This window comes from Argiope bruennichi, chromosome 11 (genome assembly GCF_947563725.1).
Source record: "Argiope bruennichi chromosome 11, qqArgBrue1.1, whole genome shotgun sequence".
NCBI lineage: Eukaryota > Metazoa > Arthropoda > Arachnida > Araneae > Araneidae > Argiope > Argiope bruennichi.
Genome location: NC_079161.1, coordinates 32,830,057 through 32,856,114, shown reverse-complemented (window position 1 = coordinate 32,856,114; position 26,058 = coordinate 32,830,057). Strand labels below are relative to the sequence as shown.

At 25.4% G+C, this 26,058-nt stretch overlaps 1 protein-coding gene across 2 annotated transcripts in view; it reads right to left on the bottom strand.

Annotated features, from left to right (window-relative positions):
• LOC129957053 (cyclic AMP-dependent transcription factor ATF-2-like) overlaps nt 1-23,569 on the bottom strand; it is a 34,622-nt gene extending 11,053 nt beyond the window's left edge. The window contains exons 1-11 of one of the 2 annotated variants that reach the window (XM_056069180.1): nt 23,261-23,569; nt 21,486-21,596; nt 20,594-20,639; nt 19,558-19,651; nt 17,493-17,632; nt 14,217-14,572; nt 11,935-12,097; nt 8,095-8,367; nt 4,282-4,457; nt 1,050-1,115; nt 582-678 (exon numbers count right to left, since the gene is read on the bottom strand). In XM_056069180.1, the coding sequence (XP_055925155.1) occupies nt 582-678; nt 1,050-1,115; nt 4,282-4,457; nt 8,095-8,367; nt 11,935-12,097; nt 14,217-14,572; nt 17,493-17,632; nt 19,558-19,651; nt 20,594-20,596 (1,368 nt within the window). In that variant the 5' untranslated portion in view covers nt 20,597-20,639; nt 21,486-21,596; nt 23,261-23,569. The remainder of the gene's footprint in view (nt 1-581; nt 679-1,049; nt 1,116-4,281; nt 4,458-8,094; nt 8,368-11,934; nt 12,098-14,216; nt 14,573-17,492; nt 17,633-19,557; nt 19,652-20,593; nt 20,640-21,485; nt 21,597-23,260) is intronic. The other variant, XM_056069181.1, reaches the window with a different exon arrangement.
• Nucleotides 23,570-26,058: the final 2,489 nt, after the last annotated feature.

Here is a 26,058-nt window from a genome sequence, read left to right as displayed (position 1 = left end):
CGAAGTTCTCAACTATTCAATTATATTCATAAATGTTAAAAAATTTATGGATTTTTTAAATGTAAAATTGAGAAAATATTTGAAATCTACCTATTTTTTTCAATTGACATAGTTTTCCATAGTCTTTTTCACAAAAATTTAATTTCCAATTTCTTTTTTTCTGGGGGGTGGGGGGTGGAAGGAGGTACATTTGAACATTATATTAACAACTAGTTATAATTAATCTGAAGAGAATGTAACTATACTTCAAAAGATTTGCTGAGAAATGTAGACAATCATTGTGATCATTATCACAAACAGAGCCCAGAAAATAAAACAAACATTTTATTCACTTCTGATAACCAATAATACTCCTTATTTGTATTTATCATTTTGAATAATTAAACTTTCACGTATGATATTAATTCTCCATGTAATTATTACACAAAGTATTCATATATGTTTTGGAAATGCCCTGCATACAATTTGTTAAATAATAATTTAAAATGTCTGATTTTATAAAAGATAATAAGTTTTGTGTTTTAAATCTTTATTATTTTTTAAATTCAATACGAAAAAAGCAAAAAGTTTTAAAGCCTCACCTGCAAATGACTATTTGTGGTGGCTAACTCATCTGCCTTTCGTTCTAAGGCATTAATCCACTGTTTCCTTTTTTCTCGACATCTGGTTGCAGCAGCTCTAAAAGAACATGATATACTGAACTATTAAAATATTAAATACAATCTTGATATGAAACAAATTTATTTAAAAATTCACCTTATATGATAATTATATAGAAACGTAAAAAAGACAGAATTAAAATATATTTCTATTCATACATGTAATAAATATCTGATAAATCAATTTCAAAATAAAAAAAATATATATCTTGAATATTTAAATCTGCATATAAAATAAATTGCTTTAAAAAAGTTGTATATAATTTTGTAACATAATTTAAAGACTAATGAAGGTTAAAACCGAGAAAAGTACTTTAGTATAGCTGGAATCAAACTTGAAACTTCAGCATTCTAGCCTGAATGAAGGAATGTAAGGCAAAAGACACTTACCTATTTCTTTCAAGTGATCTTCTCCTTTTTTCATCAGGATCATCAACTGGTTCTCTACGTTTCCGCCTGCAGAATATAATTATCATAAAATGATAAAACCAACCTCTCATATAAACAGAGAAAAAAATCGAAAATATCCAATAAAAAATTATTTTACAATTTACATTTAATTTTTTTATTACCTTAATAAAATTTTCTGTATATTGTTCAGGACGATATACACAGAAGAGTGTAAAGCCCAAAACTGAAGCTGCTTTTATTTATATAAGTAATTTTGTTAGCATGAAATAATATACAAATTCATTACAGCCTAATAATTTGGTATTTAAATTTCCACTTTTAGAAGAAATGAAATGAAAACACAATTCAGCAAAAAATAGTGTTTTGATAAAATTAATTCTAGCTAAAAAAAAAAAAAACACATGACAATAGCATTGTTCAAATTTAATTTTTGTATCCATAAATATCTTGCAAGAAGAAAATGGAAATAAGCAGTGAATAACATAGGTTATGAGATAGGTCATGGGCATGTGTATAAGTTCTCTATAAGAACAAAAGACTCAACAACATTGTTACGATATCTACACGATTTTGACCGGCATTCAGAATGTTGGACAACATTGTGGACATATCATTCAATATCTTGTGCTAATAGGGTTATGTGATGTTGCAGAAACTGATTCCACACCAAGATAGCTTTTTGAATTTTCTGTTTTCCTTAAATACTATTCCTATGATATTCTAAAATGATAATTTTCATAGTCAGAAAATGTTTTAAATACTTATTCATGTTATTAAAAAATTCATTCTACTTATATTAAAATATATGAAGAAAATATCAAGGACAAAAATAACAACTAATGAATGTGAAATACTTTTTTAAAACATGATATTTTATACTACATGGAAGAAATCCAAAATCTTTTTGCAATCAGAAGATTACTACTAAGATCAATGCAACCAAAAGATTACTACTATCAAAATCCAAAAGCTGCATAAGATTTTTTTTTATATTTGTTTACACAAAACAGCTTTCAGCTTACATTCCAGAAATGTCAAAAATAGACTGAATAATCTAATGATATTTGAAGTTACTATTCTGACAGTCATGGCGATCAATTTAAGTATCTAATATACTTCTTTAATGATAATAGTAGTCCAAAAAGTTTTTGGTATATCTATTACATGCAAACATCTATAGAGTTCAAAATTTATCTTTAAAGGAGCGTTTCAATATGTTCAGATTTCCAGTCATTTATTTGCAAAATAGATATTCACCAAATATTCTAAGCCTGGTCTTGTGACTTTTATTCACAAGATTTTAGATTCATAACTTTAGTATAGGATTTTAGACTTAATTTACATTGAACGTGGATAAATGTTTTATACTCAACTTTGTTCAAACATTGCTTATTTTTAGAAAAATAAATAAATAAATAATTTTTTTTAAAAAAAGCACTCAGATTATGTTTTCAGCAATTATATGAAAAATAATTATGTAGATTTCCAAAATTTTCCGAACAAAGAAAAAATTTCAAAGAAAAAAATGGATAGTCCATTATTTGTGGTGGAATTCTTGGTAATTTTGACTTTACAAGGAAGAATTTACTAGAATTTATACTTTTTGATTGCACAATATCTCAATCAAACAAAGAAAAATTTAAAACTGTAAACTAAAAGTTTTTAATTGAGCTTACATCTCCACAACTGTAAATGGATGGAATCATCACAATTTGCCTTAGGTGATCATATGGATAGCCAAGATTATTGTTTATATTTGATTTCAGATAAATTGTTTTTTATAACTCCATGTTCACGATTTCACCAAATTGTCTGATAATAGAGCCATGTTATTTTAATTGACTTAATTCAGTTCTGCTTATAATGTACATGAATATTTTCAATGGAGACAATCCTATAAAATCATAAGGCTATTAAAAACATAAATAACTAGTTATCAATCTAATATATTTCAGGATATTGTAACTTTATTTAATATATTTGTCTTGTATTTGTATTTTATCACAGACATTAAATAAAAACCTTCTTCTTTAGCTAACAAAAATGGATGAAAATCACATAATTCAGTATTTGATAAAATAATTAAAGTGGTTTCAGAAGAATAATACTCTGTAGTCAGAAATCATGCAAAAAAAATTTTAATTCCCAAAATATAATAAAAATTTATTTAACATTTTTATTAAATTTTAAATTTATTTTTAAAATTTTCAAACACAGCATAAAATTTTACTTATTTTCAATGATATTTTGGAAAATTATTAAGGGAAAACATCAAAATTTAGCTTAATTTTTAATTAATTTGGCAACTCTAGGTTAGACATTCTGGCCTGTAACCAACATATCCATGCATTCATCTTTATTATTAGTACAGATACAGTTGTTGATGATAATCACAGATATAGTTGATGATACAGTTGTTGATTTCATCAACAACTTCAATCACTTCAATGTGATATTTTTGAATACCAGACATATCATACCGAATTTGGGTTACCACAGGCTACTTTATCTCCATTTGAATTTGCCCCAGATATAATAGAATTATTAAGTAGATGATATTTTTTTAAACATGATAATTTTTGTGGGTCAGATACAATATGTGATGAGGGACAAAACATTTAAAACATCTTACTGAGCATATTGTTGGACTAAGGGTTGCCAAAGTATGCATGGATAATTTCTAGAGTAATAGTGAGATTTTTAATATTTTTGTAAGATTTTTAATTGTAAATTAATAAAAATAATAAAAAATAAGTTTTTACCTACTAACTTTGAAGCGTAACACATTTTTTATTTTCAAACAATGTTAAAATTTAAAAAAAATTAGCTCCTTAGTGAAACTTGTGTTTTTAAACTATTTTTTTACATAATTATTATTTTTCTAACTTTTTTAAGTATATTTTTGCATTTATTCTTTCCATTTTTCAATTATTGTTTTTATAAACACATTTTTCAATAATATTAAATTCTATATGTAAAACAGCATAATAGTACTTATTATGCTGTTATGCTTAACAGCGTAAATAGTACTTATCAATTTAATCAGAATTTGATTTAATTCAATGGATTTAATAATTATATACTAAAGGATCAATAAAATAGATAATTGCATTAAAGAATAACCACATGAAACAATTTTTACTAAGAATGCAAACTCTCATACTAATGTTCTATGAAAAGATCAAAATACAGGAAATTAAATGCAACTTACCCTTGATCAAGTTTCATTAATTCTGTAGGTGATGAAGGTGGTGTTATGCCTAGTTCAGCTAATAAAGTTTCATGAATTAATGGCTCATTGGTAGCTTTAGATAAAAGTTGTGTTTTTGTACCAGATGATCTTTTACTTCCTGTCTTCTGATTCATTGTAAGAACATGCTTCAACTTCTGAAATATGACCATTATTTTTTAAAAAATATATATTGAAAATAAAGTAACTATTTTAAATAAAAGTATTACAAAGAGATAAAATATGTCTCAATTTACTTTTAAAGGTTACCAGCAGAAATGATTTTGAATGAAAATTTGAATTCAGATTTCAAAAAGAGATGAATAACAATACTAATGAAGCGTTTCAGTATTGTGGTGAATACTGAAATAATAATAATAATATAAAGAGAACCTAATTTATAAAGAGAACTATTAAGGCAATGTTTCTGAACTTATATAATTTTCAATTCAGTAAATTGATTTTTCTTATATAAGAAATTTATACTAAATTATAAGTTAATAAAAATTATATTCAAATAACTTTAGGATTGACATTTATGAGAAATTTAAGCAAAAACCGACATTTTTTTTTTTTTTTAAATTTAAAACACAATCAATAGTCAGAAAACATATGATATTCAAAAATACACATCAAAAGCAAAGTAAATGAATAAGAAACTAATACATATTAACCTCTTGAGTGTCAGAACAACTTTTTCAATTTTTCATGTTCAGTTCAAAAACAGATAATTAATATATACATTTTCTTAAGCATTCAAAGACAAAATATTCCTAAATTTTCAGAAATATGATTAAATGCAAAAAATTTTCGTTCAGTCACTTTAAGAACTAATTTTTCTAACCCGGAAGCTATAAAATAAAAATTGGTGCTCAGAATGTTAAACAGATATCACGGACCAGATATTTACTTTTTTTTTTTTTTTTTCATTACAAAAAGTATCAATTTCAAATAATTTGAGATACAGTATAAGAGAGTGTTTACTATCATGTATTTACTTACAGGAAAGCTACTATCAAGTAAAAATTCAATAATTTAAAAAGAATGATTTAGAATGGGGTGGAGGACCACAGTTTAAATTTATTTAAAGAAAGACAAATTACTTTTTAGATAAAATTTTCTGTTATAATTGCACAGTTTTTGTCCAATCAAATCAACAACTAACTTTCCAAGAGGTCAAATTGTACTTTCCAATTTCTTATGTTTACTTTAAATACAAGTAATTTATTAACAACCAGCTGGTACACCGAGGATTTAGGTTATATTTAATTTCAACTAAACTGCTTAGACATAATTTTATGTTCAAGAAATACATCATTCATTTTTCAAATTGTCAGACATTAAAAGACTGTTACTTTAATTGTCTTGCAAATGTTCACTTCATTGTGTATATGTACATTTCTAATGGAGACCAAGCCTGTATCATCATAGCACTATTAAAGGCATCAATGTCCTGTTCATTATTTTCTAATTTTTGCAGGATTACACAGATATTAAAAAAATGTTCCTTCTTTATCTTTTAGCAAAGGAAGAAAATCACACAAATATTTGATGAAACAATGAAAATGGTTTGAATTTTACGGAAAAAAAATCTGTTCTTACAAAATAAGTAAAGTAATACGTAAAAAAATAAATATTTTTAAAAAACTACCAAAATTCATTGGTTTGCAATAAAATTTTGGCATCTCCATTTTTGAGCAACAAAATTTTCTGAATCTATTGTAACAAACACCAAAATTAAACTTAATTTTAAATTAATTAAAGTTCTGATTTAATTTTTTTAAAAATTGCTTGTGTATACACATTACTATTTTCCAAAATAAAAATGAGCTAAATTTAGTAGTTGTAAGGCATGCAGAATGACAATATACATAAACTCCGTCTTTATTAGTAGAAGAAATTTAAATAAAATTTTATACATAGGCTTTTCTCAAAATTAGAAAAGATTTAATTATATAAAAAAATATGGTTATAAGATTTTAAATGTTTATTTCTTCAAATTGCTTGTGTATACACATTACTATTTTCCAAAATAAAAATGAGCTAAATTTAGTAGTTGTAAGGCATGCAGAATGACAATATACATAAACTCCGTCTTTATTAGTAGAAGAAATTTAAATAAAATTTTATACATAGGCTTTTCTCAAAATTAGAAAAGATTTAATTATATAAAAAAATATGGTTATAAGATTTTAAATGTTTATTTCTTCAAACTGCTTGTGTATACACATTACTATTTTCCAAAATAAAAATGAGCTAAATTTAGTAGTTGTAAGGCATGCAGAATGACAATATACATAAACTCCGTCTTTATTAGTAGAAGAAATTTAAATAAAATTTTATACATAGGCTTTTCTCAAAATTAGAAAAGATTTAATTATATAAAAAAATATGGTTATAAGATTTTAAATGTTTATTTCTTCAAACTGCTTGTGTATACACATTACTATTTTCCAAAATAAAAATGAGCTAAATTTAGTAGTTGTAAGGCATGCAGAATGACAATATACATAAACTCCGTCTTTATTAGTAGAAGAAATTTAAATAAAATTTTATACATAGGCTTTTCTCAAAATTAGAAAAGATTTAATTATATAAAAAAATATGGTTATAAGATTTTAAATGTTTATTTCTTCAAACTGAAACTAAATGACAAAAATAATTTGATACTTGAAAGGTCAGCACAACCCTGCTGCTTTTTATTATTATTATTATTGCATTACCTTATTCCATACAAATTTAACATTAATTCAATACTAGGCATTTTTGGCGATGAATTAGTATTATTGGTTAAAACAATTTCAATTTTTTTTGTAAGTAACTTAGTCTTAATGGCTTTTTAGCAAAGGATTTTTAAATTTCAAATTTTAATAGTCATGTAACTTGTATAATTTTATAAGCCATTGTACTAATACCATTTATACTAAAGACCTCTCTCATTTTCTATCCATTTCAGCTAATTTAGTTTTGAAAGGCAAATTATTAAAGTCAACTAATACAGTAATATGTTTACAGAATTTAAGTATGTTTGTAAAAAAAAAATAAGGATAGAAACACGAACCAAAAGTACTACAGAATATGTTCAATAATTTCTATAATATATTAGAGAAATATTCAATAAAAAAATGTCAGCGTACTTCAATAAGAAAGAAAGCTAAAAAGAAATTACAAAAAAATTTTTTTTAATAAGCGATTTTTTTAAAAAAAATTGTTACTTACTTAAATTAAACGTTAATTGTAATCGTCAGAGCATTAAAAAATTTTTAGTAAAAGTAGAAATTTATTTATTAACATAAGTTAAAAAAGAAATAACTCATTATGGAAAACTAAATTGAATTTTCATAGCTTGACCGTCAACAATGGAAGAAAAAAAATTAGGATTAAATGTTAGTAGCAACAATGAAAGCAAATAGGTTTCATCCACAACAACAGAAATATGTTCTTAATTAAATTTAGAATAAAGAATTATTCTAAAACTAAACTGGTGTTACTTAAAAGATAATTTTTGAAACTTTAGGACAGTGTAAAAAGTACTTTTGTGTGAGAATATTTTCAGCAATTACATATTATATATATATATATATATATATATATATAACTATTAACTCTCATTTAATATTTTCTTAATTAAAATTATATGTAAATTTTTTTAAAAAATCTCTCCCAGATATGTATTTCATCCTTCAAAATATGAATAAGCTAAACTTGATAGTTGTAGGCCAAATGGATTAGCATCAACTCATACACATTCACATTTATTATTAACAGAGAAAATAAGAAAAGAAATATTCATACCAATTTAGCTGTAGATGATGTTGGAACTTCAGATTCTGTTGATGCAACAGATGTCTGTATAATTTGAGAGACAGGAGCAACAATGGAAGAAACAACAGGATTTTGTGTAGGGATTGAAGAGGTAACAGGAACAGAGGTAGCAACAGGAACAGTAGTAACAGGAGCAGGAACTGCAACAGCTGGAGCAGAAGCCATAACTGGGAACTGAACTGGCATAGTTTGCCCATCAGGAAGTCTTATCATTACTTGCACCATAGGTGTAACACAAACAGACTAAAAAAAATTGATATAATTACAACCAAATAATGCATATGAGATTAGTGCAATATCCTACAGAACAACATTCTCACAAAGGAAATCAAAACCACAGGACCCAGACGGATGCTACAGATTTCTGACTCTACAATGTTTATATATATGTTTATGCATGTCATATAGATGTTCCTAATGTAATTTATCATTTTTTTTTCTTTTTTCCTTTCCAATTAGTTATCTCATTTCTCTATAAGTTGAACCCCTTGTCACCATTTATTTTTAGCTAATCTTGTTCCCGCCATATAGTTATTACTTCACCAAAACATTAAATACAATCATGTAGGATTTAACACCAATGGGATTCTCTCTGGAGATCCCTAGATTGTTTGTTGTCTTTTTTTCCCCTTTTATCCCCCCCCCTCATCTCCATCTTGTGCTCATCCAACTGGTGAGATTACTTAATGTTATAAACACTGGGGGCACAAGATGGCATTATGTTATGTATATGAGATTATAATTTTTACAGAATGAAATCCTATCATTTTGTTTTAATAGAAGCAATGTTTAAACAAGTAATCATAAGTAGCAAAGTACTTTTAATAATCTTCTGAGTTTGCACATTTTATCAGTCATACATTTTTTTTATTAGTCTCAAAAAGCCCCTATCATAATAACATCTTTCACATATATGAACTGATTTTATAATGCATTGTTTCTAAAGGATGCAAATAATATTTCAAAATGGGGAAAGAGAAAGAAAATACTATAACGTTATATTTCTTTTCAAATTAATTTAATAGCTTCAACTTCTTAGTTTTTTCTAGGATCAAAAGATTAACTTAATTATTTCTAATTTTTCAATGAGGATAACTAATTTTTTAATAATATTTTATATATTTTACAAATTATTTATTACTATTTTTTCATATATTTAATTGAATAGTAAATACAGGATAATTGCTTCTTATTTTTAAATTTCTGCACCATATTCTGCATAACTAATAATTTGAAAAACAAATATTGCAATTATAGGCAAGATAATTATTTCATTTTACAAATCACATCTTATAAAAGATGAAATTCAATGAAACACAAAAATGTGCATTGTGAATGAAAATTTTAGGTTTTTGAAGTTGGTAAAAAAAACTAATTATATAAAATATTATTAAAAATTAAATAAAATAATTAAATATAGATCATATTAAAATAATGTTAAATAGAAAATGTTAGGGTCCATAGAAACTTTTGAATAAAAATAAATTTGAATTAATCAATTGCATAATTTTAAAGATAAATTATTTGAAAAGTGAACAAATGAAATGCCATAGTTAGAAATAAGAAAAAAAGTGTATCAAATCTAATACGACTAAATATACCTTTTCAGTCTTTTGCAGCAAATTCAAATGTTATATATACAATAGTGGAAAAAAAACTGATAATTAGTTGAAATTAAATTCAAATATACTTTTTCCCTACTAAAGAATAGGTATTTTTATAAAAATAGATATAGGTATTTCACATATTCTCATTTTTAAAATATATATATATTTTAAATGTTTCATAAGAAAACTTTGAAATTTTTGCACATCTGAAATTAAAAATCACAGACAATATAATAACAAGTAAAAAATAAATAAAAGATGGCAATGGAGAAAATTATTTTTCTAAGTCCTTGATTAAAATTGTGAAACATTATAAAGGAGAAAAAATGGTTTTAAGTTAATTAAAAATATTCATATACATGTGTGTATATCTCTGCCTTCAAGATATCTTTAAAGGCAAATTTTACTATTATAACACTATAATCATAAAAAAAAACCCAATATCAAAATTTAGCTTAATTTATCAAAAAAAAAAATTCTGATTAACAAATTCAACAGACATTGCGAAAAAAGCAATATAAACTATTACATAACTTTTTACCCACCTCCTCACAAATCTTTCATGCAAATTTTGTAACCTTAAAACTAATTTGCAAAATATATTACCTTCATATTTAAATCTCATCAAGCTACATTCCAATCAACAGATTACATTTGATATTGATATATTTGATATAACTTACTGACAATAAATGAAATTTGGTTGATTTCATCTTAACATGAAATAAAAATCAAAGAGTGGCAAATAAAAAAATAAGAAATTAATGTATGATACAATCATTATAGCAACTTTTTAAAAAAAATAATTATCCCATTTGAAAGCATTTGTTACATATGCTAACATCATCACATTACAGTTAAAGCCATATATTATTTTTAGTTTTTACAAAACGAGAACAGTGGATTAGAAAGGGCATTTGTAAATATTGTATAATGTGATGGGGGTGAGGGGGGGGAGGATAGTGGAGAATTTCATGACCCTAGGATATGTATATCATGAGTGCCCATTTTATGAGCTAGTTAACTTAAATACATATTTTAACATATTTTTTAACTTAATCAGCATAAAAATAATTATTTTAATTTAATATTTTTTTATTTTAGTAAATTTGAGAAAATGTAAGCTTAATTATTAACTATTTTGTCTAGTCTATCATAATGTTTTTAAACATTATTTCTAGATACCATAATAATAAGAGGAAGGTAATGAATGAGATAGGATTGTCTAATTATACTGTATAAAGATTTAATATCCTAATATTTTGATTCATTCTTTAGGTTTTTAAAAAATTAGTAGTTAGATTAATAACTTTTTTAATCAACTTGCCAGTGATTCTCTTTAACCCAGTTATTTAGTCAGAAATTTAACATATTCTTATATATATATATATATATATATATATATATATTCAGAAAACAGTACAAGATTTCAGATAAATTCTAATTTGTATAAATATTATAAATATCCATGCCACTACATACTGAAGGAAATTAGATCATTTTTTTAGTACCAATTCGTGTACACTTCTACTCAGTCTGAATGATTGTGGAACATGAATGGAAAAAAAACCCCTTGGAGATATGCTTTCTACACTTTAGTTTTGGTGTCTATACATATTTTACGTAACATAAATACATACCAAATAATTAAATAATTGTGATTAATTGTTAATTAATAATTGTGAAAAAATAAATCAAGCATTTGATGATTGATACAATATTTTTTTCTAATAATAATAATAAATGTTGAAGAAAAGTAAGTTGAAAAAAAAAAAGATTTTCAAATAACCTTCATTGCCATATTCCAACTTCTTTATTAAGAAATACTATAAATGTGATAATACTATAAATGTTAAATTTTCTTTCATCTAGACAAGTGTAGTAAAAGAGCAAAGAGATTCTTCTGCTAACAGTAGGACTGCAAAGTAAGTACAGATTCTTAGTTAAATAGGATGCAATACTGATTCCCATCCAGTATCACTATTCAAAATAGATTCTAATAAGGATTGATTCAGATTATAAGTCTATGAGAATCAGAATAAAAAAAAAAGGTGTTATAAACAAATTTAATATAATTGCTAAAAGAAATTCTGCACACACACGCATACATATAATTACAACAAATGTTAGAATTTGCTGATGTATTATTAACAAAAAGATTTAAAAACAATATACATATAAGCACAATTTAAAGACAACTCACTTGAACAACAGCTTGTGGTTGTTCAGGAACTTTCACCTGACTTGTTTTCTCTGCAACTACAGGCTGTGCAGGAGCCAGATTTCTTATGATATTTGTTGGACGGGTAACGACAACGGCCGTGGGGACACCAGCACCATTTGATTTCATGATTGTGGAATTTCCACTAGAATAAATATATTTCAAAAAAAGTATAAGTGAGAGCATTTAACTTAATATTTTTCTAAAATAGAACGTTAATGTTTTTGCAAATAAAATTTTACTCTTTTTTTTCTTCTAGAAAATCCTTTATCTTTTCTTTTTTATATTGTTTTATATGTTTAATATTTGAAATTGATAACAAAAGAATCTTATAGATAATTTGAATTATTGATGAGCATAAGAAAAAGAATATTAGTTCAACTACATTTTAGTCAACCTTTCTTTTCACTGGAAATTATACCCTATATACAATACACATTCAATTTCTATGACTAATTTCTTTTTCTGAAATTACAATATAGGCTATAGGGAGTTGACATCAAGAATAATAGGCAGATAATATACTAAACTAACAATAAAATTTAAATGCACTTCAGAAGAAAAATAAATTTCAATTGCCAATATATCATGCTCAAACGAAACTTATTTCCACAGTTTTAAGAATTGATCTTAAGCCACTAAATTACTATCATATTCATGCTTTTATAGCCGAAAAAATTTATTAGGAAGTAATACTTATTAAGTTATGTAAAAAAAACCTTAACTTATATATTTTATTGTCACAAAATACTAACATTTCTTTCTAAAGGTAAAAATACTGATGTAAGAATTCACAATACTCATGATTTCAGTTAATATACTACCTGCTGTACTGTTCATGCATTATCTATCAATGAATTTTTAATAGATGTGCAAAACATATACAATAAAATACTTCATGACAAATCCACAATAAGTTTGATCTCATGGTAATCTAACAAAAGTTATACAACTACTTAAAACACTTCATGCTTATCAGGTAAATAGAAATTAAATGAATAAATACATAATAAATTGTGAAAAAAAGAAAAGCTGATGCATGGACCAAAACAAATATATACCCCTAAAATTATATATCCATTTAGAACTAAATGTATCTACAGCTGTGCTATAACATAATTACATTTAAGCAATACCAGTATAAGCAGCAATTTTTCTTTTATAAAACTTTTTAGCTGTTTAATGATAAACAGAAACTACGTATTTATTAGTTAAGTATCAATAAGTCAGGTAATATTCTATTTATAACAGTATTATTAAGTTGTGTTCTAATAAAGATTTATTTATTAAATATCACTTTAAAATCAAAAAAGAAATAAAAACAAGAAAAAATCATTGATTGCTAAACAAAGTAAATTCTTTTTTCCACTCATTCACATTACATCATGTTTAAAAATTTATTGTCATATACATCACAATGACAATCAAATTTTTTATATGATTTCCCTTTTAATTACTAACTCAAGGTTAAAAAAAAAAAAAAGGATAAGCAGATAAACATTAAAAAGCAAATACTCTGAACACCATCCAAGCTTTTATTGCAAAATAACAACAACAAAAAATAATAATACAGAGCAAAATTTCTTATATTACATACCACAATCTTATTTTGAAATCATTTACAATAATGCAATTCTGGAATTTTTTCGAGTTTAAGTTTTTTTTTAAACTTTTCAATGCTTAAACATAAAAAAAGTATGGATATCACTTTGAAATAAAATACTGTAAAGAAAAGTTCATTTTTTTAAAAATCATTAATACTCCAAGTTGTAACTCATTTTCCAAACTTACCCCCCCCCCCTAAAAAAACCCTTAATCCCTCAAAAAAAAAATTGTAATTAGTGTAAAGTTTAACTTTATCAGCCTTTCAAAACCTCTGGTAGTTTATAGCACATGAAAACAGAATGAAATAATCTTTTTCATATGTCTAGCAGATTCCAAATTATCCTTCGTCACTAAATTTCAGGTATATGCTCAAGTAAGGGATTTGTCGAATGAAGTGATTTAGATTGAGTCCAATATTCACAGGATTAACCCTCTCATTGTGCAATTTCTTAAAACCACTATTTAAATGTGATGTTTGCAAAGTAGTTCAAATATTTTTCAAATAAAGTGAACTGATACACAATAATAATCATACAAATAAACACACTAAATTGCAAAAAACACAGGATGTAATAGAAAATGGACTGATTACCAACCTGCAGAAATCAGCAGGAGGGTTAAGAACCTCTAATATTAGATTTCAATAGATGGAAACTTACGTTGATGTTATAACAGGAGTTTGTACAACAGTTGTCTTCACTGCATTTATTTTCAGAGTCGCAGATGTTTTGTTAATAAATCTGTTTGGATCAAGAGTCGCAAAATTTGACTCCTCCATAGACAAATCAGTGTCAGATGCATTCTGAGTTGTCACATCGGCATGATCTTTTTGTTCTGGTGAAAAAGGCAGAGTATCTGTAGTATTTTCATTTGTTGTTTGGCAACTTCTTTCATCATCTTTCTTCTGTGAGAAGCATTTTTTCAAAATAAGAGGTGTTTCTGGCTCAGCAGGCAAAGTAATTGATGGTGTGTTCAAAACTTCAGAATCAGGCAGACTTGCAATTAGAGAGGATGACTGAAAAATATTTAGAAATAATGAATTATAAATTATAACAGATATAATTTTAACATAATTGCAATTAAGTACTATCGTAGAAAAATAATTATTAAAATTCAATGTATCTAACTTTAATAAACTTATTAGCATCATAAATAAAACATTTTTAAAATTTCATAAATAGTTCTCGATTAAGCACCGGTACAGTCATAGAAGGCAAATTTATTACAGGATAATTAGATAATTTGGTTATAATGAGTTAATTTAGAGATAAATGATAATATATTTAATACTAAATTGAGTATTAATGTCAAATACATACATTCTGTTTGCGACAATATTTAATCTGTGTTGACAATGCTATTGTTTACAAAAAATAACAATGTTTGTCAAAATTTGTATTAGTTGATCACACACACACAAAAAACAATTAAACAGATTCCAAATTAAGGTATATTTATGTAATGTAACTTGAGAAAATAACTTAAAAGTAAACTTTTTAAACCTTATTCATGTATTGAAAAAAAAAAAAAAACTTTTTAAAAATAAATTACAACAAAGAGATGTAGGATAATCTGAGTATAACAACTGATTATCTGAAAATTAACCTTCCCACAGATGAAATTACTAAATATGATTAAAAAAAGAGGCAAAAAAAAAAAAAAGGAAAATATGAAATTAAAATAAACTGCATGTTATGAGTAAAAATAATAAAATATAAATATAGCTAAAATATGGTAATAAAATCTCTAAAAATGGAACTTTGAATATAATCAAAAAGAATCAAATAAATAAAACTTATAAGAATGAAATATTATAACAATGTCATGGTGTCTATAAGTTACAAAAAGTGAATGTTAACAGTAAGAAAATATATATATATATAGGAGACAAGACAAACCATAAGATCCTAAAAGCAGAAATCACTATTTTGCCAAGTTTCTTCAGATAAGTAATGGAAAAGATCATTTCTATAATTTCTTGAAACAGAATCATAACAAATGGAGAAATGAAAAGAAAATCTGTTCCTGAGATATAAATTTTACAAGTATTTCAACTATATATAATTTAATTTAAACTATATGCTTATTTATTTTTCATCTTTTTATTAAAGTTTGTTACTTAATTTGATAAATATATAACATATGCACATTAGCACTTTGTTTTCAGGTTTACTTATATAACTAAATAAATAAATTTAAAATGTATGCTTCATATTATATCTGCTTTTTTCATCAATTATAGTTGCATTCATATAGAAAAAGGGTGCCCATCCTGAGAACTAGCTCTCAGAGAGCGAAAAAAAATTGCTGGTTTCATATTAATGAGCCTTTTTTTACATATCTGTCAAATAATTTGCAAATGCCTTTATAATCTCTAATTACAGTAAATTACAGGTGAACAATGTGTTGCTGAATTGATTTAGTAATACTGTGTGATGTGTTCAGTTGCCTCTGAGCACTTGTGTTTGGCATGTTTCGGTTACATCATGTAAAAGCAGTTTTTGAAACACAAATTGATTAAGAAGGATCTCAGATTCACTATGAGCCAGACATGATTTTCAAATTTAGCCATTTTGTCAAGAGAAAATAGGACAGCTAGAAGTACAGAAAATAGTACAGCTAATTTTGAAGAAGTAATTTCAAACTTAGCAGAACAAAAAGTTAAAAGATATTCCAAGTTTCATATAAAGGCAGAGTTTGTCAGATTACAGAATGAAACTTGAAAATCAAGATGAAAATGAATTTGCATTAAATTTTGTCAATATAATAATAATAATAACAAAAAAGTCACTAATTACTATTACAATGAAAAAGATTTGTTAGATTGTACTTTAAACTGGATTATTAATAACAAGACATTTTACTTTTTTTCCCCATTCAAAAAGTGTTTACAAAATAATCAATATTATACTTTCTATTCTTAAATAACTGAATTGTATCTTCAATTAATTTTATTTTATATCTTGGTGGATATGAGAACTTAGAGCTCTGCACTGTGTGGCACCAGACCTCCTTATACCACCGTATAGTCTAACAAAAAAAAAAAAAAAAAAATACTATGGTAATAATAAAAAGTTAATTTTTCAACAAATGACTTAAAACATTGGGAAAACCAGACTGCTAAAATGTAGAATATTAAATTTTTTTTACTATATTACATTTTCTATCATTTGAAAGCAGCTTTAAATTTAAAATAAATTATATATTCAAATGAACCTATTATATTTTAGAAATAAATATCATATCTATAGCATCATAATTAAACATAGAAAAATCAACAATAAAATAGTTAAAATAGAAATTTTTCATAAAGGAAAAGATAGCATAATTAGTTTTAAAATCAGACATGACCTCCTTTAAATTCAGATTACATCTCTAGGTACTGTTCTTTTCACAAGGTGTTCAGTCACGAGTAAAACCTGAATGTTGATGCTACTTTATATTGCAGTACTACAGAAATGCAAAGAATCCGAATATTGACAATAAAATTTGGTAAAGTTTTGGCGAAGGTTTTGTAAATTGAATTTTATATATTTCTGAGTTAAAACATTCAGGAAAATCTTATAAATCGATTTTTTTAGAGATTTTTAGGGTAAAAAAGCTTCAAATTAACAGCCTATATTACAACCTTAAAATACTTTCCTGCAATCTGACAGCCATGCTTTGAAAAGCATAATAATTTGGAATGTCCAGAACCTGAATGTTTCCTACTATTAGAAAATTATGCCCATAATATTTAGTATTATGGGTAAAAATGTATTTACCAGAAAAAAATAATTAAATAAAAAAATGATAGTAATAAGCTTTACTTCAAGCTAAAAGTAATTTTAGATAAAATTAAAAAAAGAACAATGCAAGACATTTCTCATTTTTATTATACAATATAAATGCATTAATCGAATTTAAAAAGGAATAACATTTGAATAATTTCTTACTTCAGGTATATTCAAAGAATGAGCTCCACCACGGGAATTGGCTCTACGAAATGTTGCATCAAATGGATTGTCACTACCCAGTTCTTGATATATTTCATTTTCCAATGCATTTAGAAATCGTGTGGGTGTAGGTGTTTCATCTGAAAAAGATGCAACAACCTTTTAAAAACCTATACGAGATGCTAATTATTTCCTTATCATGAATTGATTTCAATTCAAGCAATGCATATATGCATTAAACATTATATATGCATTATGCATTATAACATTATGCATTAAACATTATGCATTATGCATTATTATAACATTATGCATTATGCATTAAACAATGCATATATGCATTAAATATGCATTAAACACAAATATTAATAAACACTGAGATCCAAATAGCAGAGATTAAATTAGATGCCAGTTAGAAATAACATGAGAATTTTTTAAAGAAAGATCTTGTTATTGCCAGATGATGAGATCGGTTTGTTTCAGAGATGAAATTAAAGACTAATAAACACCTTATAAATTAAATGAATTAATTTAATTTTTTAAAAATGTGATCCATGGTTTTGATATGACTTATTCAATTAAATAAAGATTGGTAACTCAAATCACCTTACTTTTTAACTTTCTAATAGATGTTTTTTTTTTTTAATTAAGTAAAATCATTCTTCATTCAATGTCCCAAACAAAACAGTTTCGTATGCCGGGAAGACATCAAAAATAGCTTTTTTTATTGTGAGACGCAACATATAAATGAAAATCAGGATATTAAAGTAACTGGACTGTAAATTGATTTCCAAAAGTTATCATTAATTTTCAAGAATAAAAATTTTGTAATTTTTTTCTGAATTGTGGAAATTAAATTCATGTAAAAAAGCCTCAAATAATTATGTAACAATCTGAATATAGGTAAATAAGACTATTGCTGAAAAGTTAGTTACTGCACTTTTTACATTTGTAATTACACTGTTAAAAAAATTTCAGTTATGAAATGTACTAAAGCAATTCAGTTAAAGTAAGCTTTGAGAAACTAGTGCTTTTCATGCATTTTTATAGAGCATAAAAATGTCTGACTGACAGAATTATAAGCACAACAGCCCAAATAAATTAATAAAATAATTTTAAAAAGATCTTATAAAAAATAATTTAAAAAGTTTTTATATATTAAATTTAAACAAATAGTGATGAAGCAATTTTTTTTCCTAAAAATGTTGAAATAAAAATCTACAGTACTAAAGAGATTGTATTTGCAAATAATGGAAAGCCCAAGAAAGATCTTAATGAAAGTTTTGTGATAATTAATTAAATAGTAAACTTCTTATTAAATTAAAACACAAGCATCTATTGTGCATTTAAAGTATAGAGTAAAATAACAAGGCAGTGCCCAAGATTTGTTCAGTAAACTGAATTTAAAGGATCCAAAACATTAAAAAAAATTTAATTAAAAAAAAAATTTTTTTTTATTGATATTGATAAATGTTTCTGCAATTTGAAAGTTCTTTTGAGGGTTTCTGTTACTCAAAATTTTAATTATAAACTTGACCACTTCCTTTTATCAGCTGGCAATCATTGAAATTCACCAATGAAAATAGTTGCCTCCATATTCCATATCATAAGCACTTACTTATTACTAAAATCTTAATTTAAATTTTCCATATTTTTTTTATAATTATTATAAATTATGTACAAAAAATTGCTTTTTGGAGTCCCCCCTTCCCCAAGACATTTGATTGGAAAAGAATGTCCTATAGACAGGACCTGACAAGCATCAACTTGCTACAGGCTGCAGCACTTTTTTTCTGCTTTGTTTAATATACATTAAATGTTGTACAAATATACATAATAATGCACATTAAGTACCTTTTATATAAGAATGAAAACATTTTAAATGTATGATAATAGCTATATTTTCAAACAGAATAACTTCTTTTAATTCAAGTAAGGAAAAAAAAAAAAAAATCTTTTTTACAACACAGTTCCCAAATAAATAGATAATTTGATACCAAAACATTTTTAATACAAAATTAACAAAATATGATTTAAAAAATTATTAGAAATAACAGGATCTTACCAAGAAACATGCTTTTAAAAGGTGTTGGAGTCAAAGTTAAGGATAACTCCTGCTTCCTTGATGACATATTTAAATGGTCATTATCATCCGAGCTCTGAAATGAAAAATTATAATATTAATGGAGAATTTCAAACTATAACAATTAATTTGTTATATTGATAATTTCTTTTTGGATTTGAGAAAAGTTGCATGGATTTCCAGCAGATTAAATACATTACTTTTGATACTTAATAAAGTAATTCAGTGTTTTAAGGTTCTGCCAATGATTTAAAATAAATATGCATATGCTTTTTATATAGCAAAGAAATATCAACTAAATTTATTAAAGCAAAAACAAACAAAAGAAACATATTAAGACTAACGAAGTCTAAGTATATCATTCTAAAGTAAACTTTTCCTTTATCAAATATATTCTGATATATTTATATCAAATACATTTTGATATATTTATCAAATATATATTAAATATTTTTTGTTCATAATTCATTTTTAATTGAAAAATTTTCATATTTCTATTAGAAAAATTTTATAGCAATTACAATACTTAAAAATCAATATGAAAATGCATTACTGAATTGTGATACCTAGAAAGAATTTCAATTAAAATAATGTATTAAGAAAATTTTCAATGGAAACTTCTAGAGCAAGATGAGATTCTATCAGTATTTTTCTATGAGTTTTCAAAAACAATCATGGCACATGGTATAAAAATTTATCGCAAATTCCATTTAAAAATTTCAAGTACGCAGTTAAATTAGAAAATATATATCAAAAGAAAACTGCAAATAATCACAATAATAATAAATAGAAATAAATTTTTTTAAAACAAAAAGGAACTTCTACAAAATTGATTTACAATTTTAGATACAAATGAACTTTAAAAATTTTCAAACTTGCCCAATTTTTCATTGATATAAGAAGCTAATCAAATATAATGCAAAAATTATTGAGTATATTAATTCATATCGTCACTTATACAAATGTTTTCCATATTTTATGAAACATTTAAAAGTGATATAAAGAAATAAATTCTCACCATGATATTATCTGAATTTGATCAAGAATGTTAAAAATTTTAGCACCTGTAAAAGAAATCTAATTATTCATAGCACTCAATAAAAAGAACGTAATAAATTTGCAATATTTCAAAGAATAATATAACAATTCACTTTCTGAACAATCAAACAAATAAAAAAATTAACATGAGATTACTTATTTTTAAAAAATCAATTTTCAATCAACAAGTGATAAAATTAAAATTTTCAAAATAGTACCTTTGTATACTTTTCACGCATCAAACTTTCTCAAGTAATAAAAATATTTCATAATTGAAAATTTGGAATTTTTAAGTAAAAACTAAGAATTCTTTTTTTTTTTTTAGTTTCCAAAAAATTATTTATTAAAATTAAAGATAAAAAAAGTTACTAGTTCAAGTTAGCAACTGCTTATAATAGCCTGGAAATTAAAAATTCTGATTTTATAAAATTATTTTTTTGTGTGACAAATCTAGCATCAGTAAATTAATCATAGAATAAGAACAGTCTTTACATTTAAGAGCATAGTATTTTTTACATGCTTTGATTAGAATAACATTTATAATGCAAATTTGATACAAGAAAATAAACCTTCATAGCATCTATCAATCCAGTTTGAAAATGAAAAGTGTAAAATCATAATTTTTACTTTCAACCTTAGTTAGAATCTATTACATTAAGCACAAAATTAAATATATATATATATATACACAACAGAACAATATTTTAAATTTAATTATTTAATTCAAAGATGAAAAATGTATAAGTTAGTGTTAAAATGAAAAAGAATTTTAAATTAATGCTCATAAGATATAATGTAAATTTATTTGAAAAATTTTAATAAATATTTCAAATTTAGATAACTATGAATAATTTATTGAATATCGAAAACACCTGTTAATCGCTTGCACTGTCAAACCTCTGAAACCTTAAAATGCATTAACATCATTTGGGATCATAACTTAGTTACAGAAGACCTGCTTTAGACCTAAAATATCACCAAATCTAAAACAGAAATTTTCTATAAGAGGAAATTTGTTTTTTAATAACATTCAAAATACAAGTATCAAAAAACATATTAACTGTCACACCTGCTTCAAGCAAAAAATATATAAGCATCAAATATTTAAGCATAAAAATATATAAGCATCAAATCAGAAATATTTATAAGTCTTTAACAACAAGAAATTGACAAAGAAGAAAGTTTTTTTTCCCCTTCTTTTTTGCATTTCAAGCAATTAAAAGTTTTTGTCCATCAGACTGAAGATATGACTGAACAAGGCAGGGGAATCATGTAATAACAACATATTACATGATTAAGGCAGAGACCATATTAGATCAACCAGAATAGAGAAATTCTTGTCATTAAATGGTACAGCAATTTTTTTTTTTTTTTTTGCATGCAAAGTAAAAATTGTGTTGGCACAATATCAGTTAGAAAGGTTAAAGCACTTAACGAATTAAATTTGATAAGCTAATTTGAACATTAGAATACATTTCAAAGAATGGTTAATGAAAATAAAATTAAATGCAACTCGGGCCATGAGACTTTTTAAAAAAGGCATGAAACAAATATCTGCTAAATAGTGAACAAGAGTGGTTGACATTAATGGAATAGTACACATTTTCAAGACTGATAGGGGTTGGAACTCTGATAACAAAAAATATTTGAATGTTTAATTGGAATAGGTTCAGAATTATTTTCATCAAAATGCTGTTCTTAAAATAAAAAATCATTTAGAATTTTTCTTTTTTAAAAATCATATAAAACAGGAATATAATATTATATACATATTTCTTAATAATGAAATGAGTGAAAAATATCCAGTTAGATATTTTCAAATGCAAGAAATAAGGGAGATAATTTAAATGGATGATACAATAGAACTAAGGACACTAAATACAGCTGAATTTTGAGATTGACTAACAAATGATCAATTGAATTAATATTTTTAATGCTTTTATAAAAGAGAGGCTTAAATATTAGCCATTAATACATTTTTCAAAAAAAAAAATCTACACTTTCTTAAAAGAAAATTTAATAGAGAACAAATTTTTAACAAAGAATTTGAAGAAATACAGACATATCAAGTTTTAAAATGTACTATGAAAGGGTGTCAAAGCATATGCACCCTAAAACAATATGAATTTACTGAGCTACAATAAATAAAAAATCGCTGTTGGTATACATTTGAAAATGCATATAAAAATAAATCTTTAACGACAAAAAAAAAACCTAATAAAAATGTTTTTGTTCTTTAAAAGATGGTATTCATTTATAAAAACTTAATAAGAAAAATAAATCTTATCACAAAAATTATATTTCGGGCTCGAAAGTCGGTAATGACAAACTTCAAAATATTATGCACACATTTTTTTAAGCCCGCTTCAGTTACAAATTTTAAAAATGGCCGACATAGAGTGTAAAAAATTAATAGATTATATTGCACACAACAATTATATTTTTTAAAACGAAAATTTCATCCCACTTCGGTTTCTTAATAGTGTCTGTCACATTACACAGAGCTTTAAGGAAGCCAAGCAACATAAACTATAAATAATCCCCATGATTGCGTAATTGATATTTGACATATACCGCCTTTATAGGTTTTATTATTATCTTTGAAATAAAATAAAATAAATCGATCAAACTATTCTGAAATACTGACTTGGACCAGATGTTGTCTCAATGATTTCATTAATTGATGGCGATCACACTCCTGTTCTTTTCATAAAGCTTGAGAGTGTGACACCAATCATGCAGTTACCATTTAAAACGATGACGAAATCACCGTAGTTCAAGTTTATGTCAACAATGGTAGCAAATCGGAAGTTTCACACAATGAATGGAACAGTTCTAATTATATAAGGAAAAGAGACTCTAAAGAAAGATTAAATTTTAAATTTTATCATATATAATTAAAGATTTAATTATAATTATAAAATAGACCACACCACATTCAACACTACACATGCGTGTGTTGCCAAATGTTCAATTTCTAACGGCACCGATTTGTTTTCGTTTTGCATTTATTGTATTAATGTCGCACTAGAACAACAATACGATTAAGGGCCGGGGGAAATAGGATTGAGCCAAGAATTTTGTTCTTCAAAATTAAATTATTTAATTGTATAAACATAAAAAATTATTTTATACTTTTAGCTAAAAAAAAGAGGCTCTTTTTTGTTTCACTTTTCGCTTAACATGCAATGAAAATGCTGTCGTGTACAGACATATCATGACAGTCATAAATAAACAATCTCATTTATTTATTTTTGACTGTCTTGAGTTTGTGGCTTACATGTCTTGAGTTGCATTTGACTTATTTGAGTTATGCAGTAGCATCTTCAGTTTTTATTGGAAGTTTTGGTTTGAGTACCTCATTTTGCTTTATTAGATGGAATTACGGGAAATAGACTTTCTCAGCAGAAAAGGGGGGTAAAAAAGAAAGAAAGAAAAGAAACCTCATAATTTCCCTTTGCAATCAAACAATCAAATAAAAAAACGATTTTATTCTTCCTATGTATTATGTTTATGTATAAAAAGAAGCAGTGGCAGAAATTTTCCGATGGAAAATATAAGCGCAATTTTAGCAATTTAGCTGTAAAATAAATATATATTAATTAATTTTACATTTAATTAGTTAATTTTCTTGAACAAAACTTTTACAATATTAGATTATACGAAAAGAATTAATACCTAAGATCTGTCGATATGAGACAAGACAAATAAAAAAAAAAGCTGTATATTTATTCTTAAAAATCCTTCCTAATTCAGAAATAAATAAAAAAAATTATTTATCCTTGACATCAGTACTCTGAAGAAAATTAGAGCTTTCATCACGCCAAAGAGATTTGATGAAGTAATTTTCCATGGATTTTTCTTTTTTTCAACTGCCACCTCTAAGACTGGAGCTGTCTGATTATGTTGTTTTAATTTTGAATGTCTCGTTGTCTTTTAGCTTAAATACAGTCAAAACTTTTTTTACATAGAACACATTTAACTTGATATCGCGTTTGAATATCACTTCACGTTTAATAAATTATATGTATGCTATCGTATTGGAAGCCACATAAAATTAATGTAGAAACTACATTCAAATGGTTTTATAAAAGAAACTCTTCAAAAATCTGAAATATTTAATAAAAATATTCGATGTTTTCGTCAAAAATTGATTTTTCAACATAGACTCTTACCTTAAAAAAATTCTAAGTAAGGATTGTAAGTAATGAATCGGAATTCAGATTTGTTCCGAATCTGATTCAAATAAGTTCGTGTTTACGAATAAAAATTTATTATTTTTCAGGCTGGATAAAATGCGGAAAAGGTACAATGAAAAGATGGCTTTTAAAATGATCGGAGAAAATTATATATACATATATATATACAGAGGCTCAAAAAATTGAGAGTACACCTTACTTTTAAATCATAAATCCAACTTCCAATATAAATAACACATTACCGGGAAGTGCAAACAAGTTTTTATTTTTATACATAACAAATGGTTTAATTTAGAGTAAAAATATAGAAAAATCAACGAAAAACTTCTAAATTGAAAAGTTTCAGAAGCATTTTAAATAAACACATGCAGAAATTTGCCTCAAAAAATTGAGAATACACTAATAAAATTTTTGCAAAATCACGCATAGAAAGAACGTGTTAGTATTTAGTTGCATGCCTTTTGGCTCTAATAATGGCCTCTAAATGTCATGGTACCGATTCGACCAACTTTTGGTGGTATCTAAAGGTACTTTAACCCATTCTTCTTGCAACACTTGTTTTAAATGGGTTTGTTTCTAATTTTGTGTTTTTAAACCACTTTTTAATATGGTCCATGAATGTTCAATGGCATTGATGTCGGGGTACTGTGGTGGTGTCTGTAACTGCTGTTTACAATGAAAAAGACACCATATTTTGACGTTACGTGCATTCTGGTTGGGGTCGTTGTCCTGCTGGAAAATGGAATTTCCATCCAAAACCAAATTTTTAACTCTTCCCTTTCAATTGCTGCGACCATATGGTTCATCGAACTTGTTGTAGAAACTTTTCAAATCATCGGCAGAAGTGTAAGGGCTGAAACTGTGCGAAATGCCATTAGACAAGCTGGATATAAAAGCCGCATTGGTAGAGAGAAACCGTTCATCAGCTAGCAAATTCAGAAAAAGCATTTGAAGTTTGCAAAAACTCATCAATTGAAGATCAATAACCTTTGGAAGAAAGTTATATTTAGTAATGAAAGAAAACTCAACATTTTTGCAGTGACAGCCATCGTACTGTATGGAGAAAGCCTAATACTGCTTTGTATCCAAAAAATTTACGTCCTACAGTTAAACATGATGGTGACTCTCTCATGATTTGAGGTTGCATGGCTTCATTCGGGGTAGGAAATATAATTTTTATAGATGGCATTATAAACGATATGGTTTATTTGGATATACTTCGTAGCAATCTAAAGGAAAGTGCTAA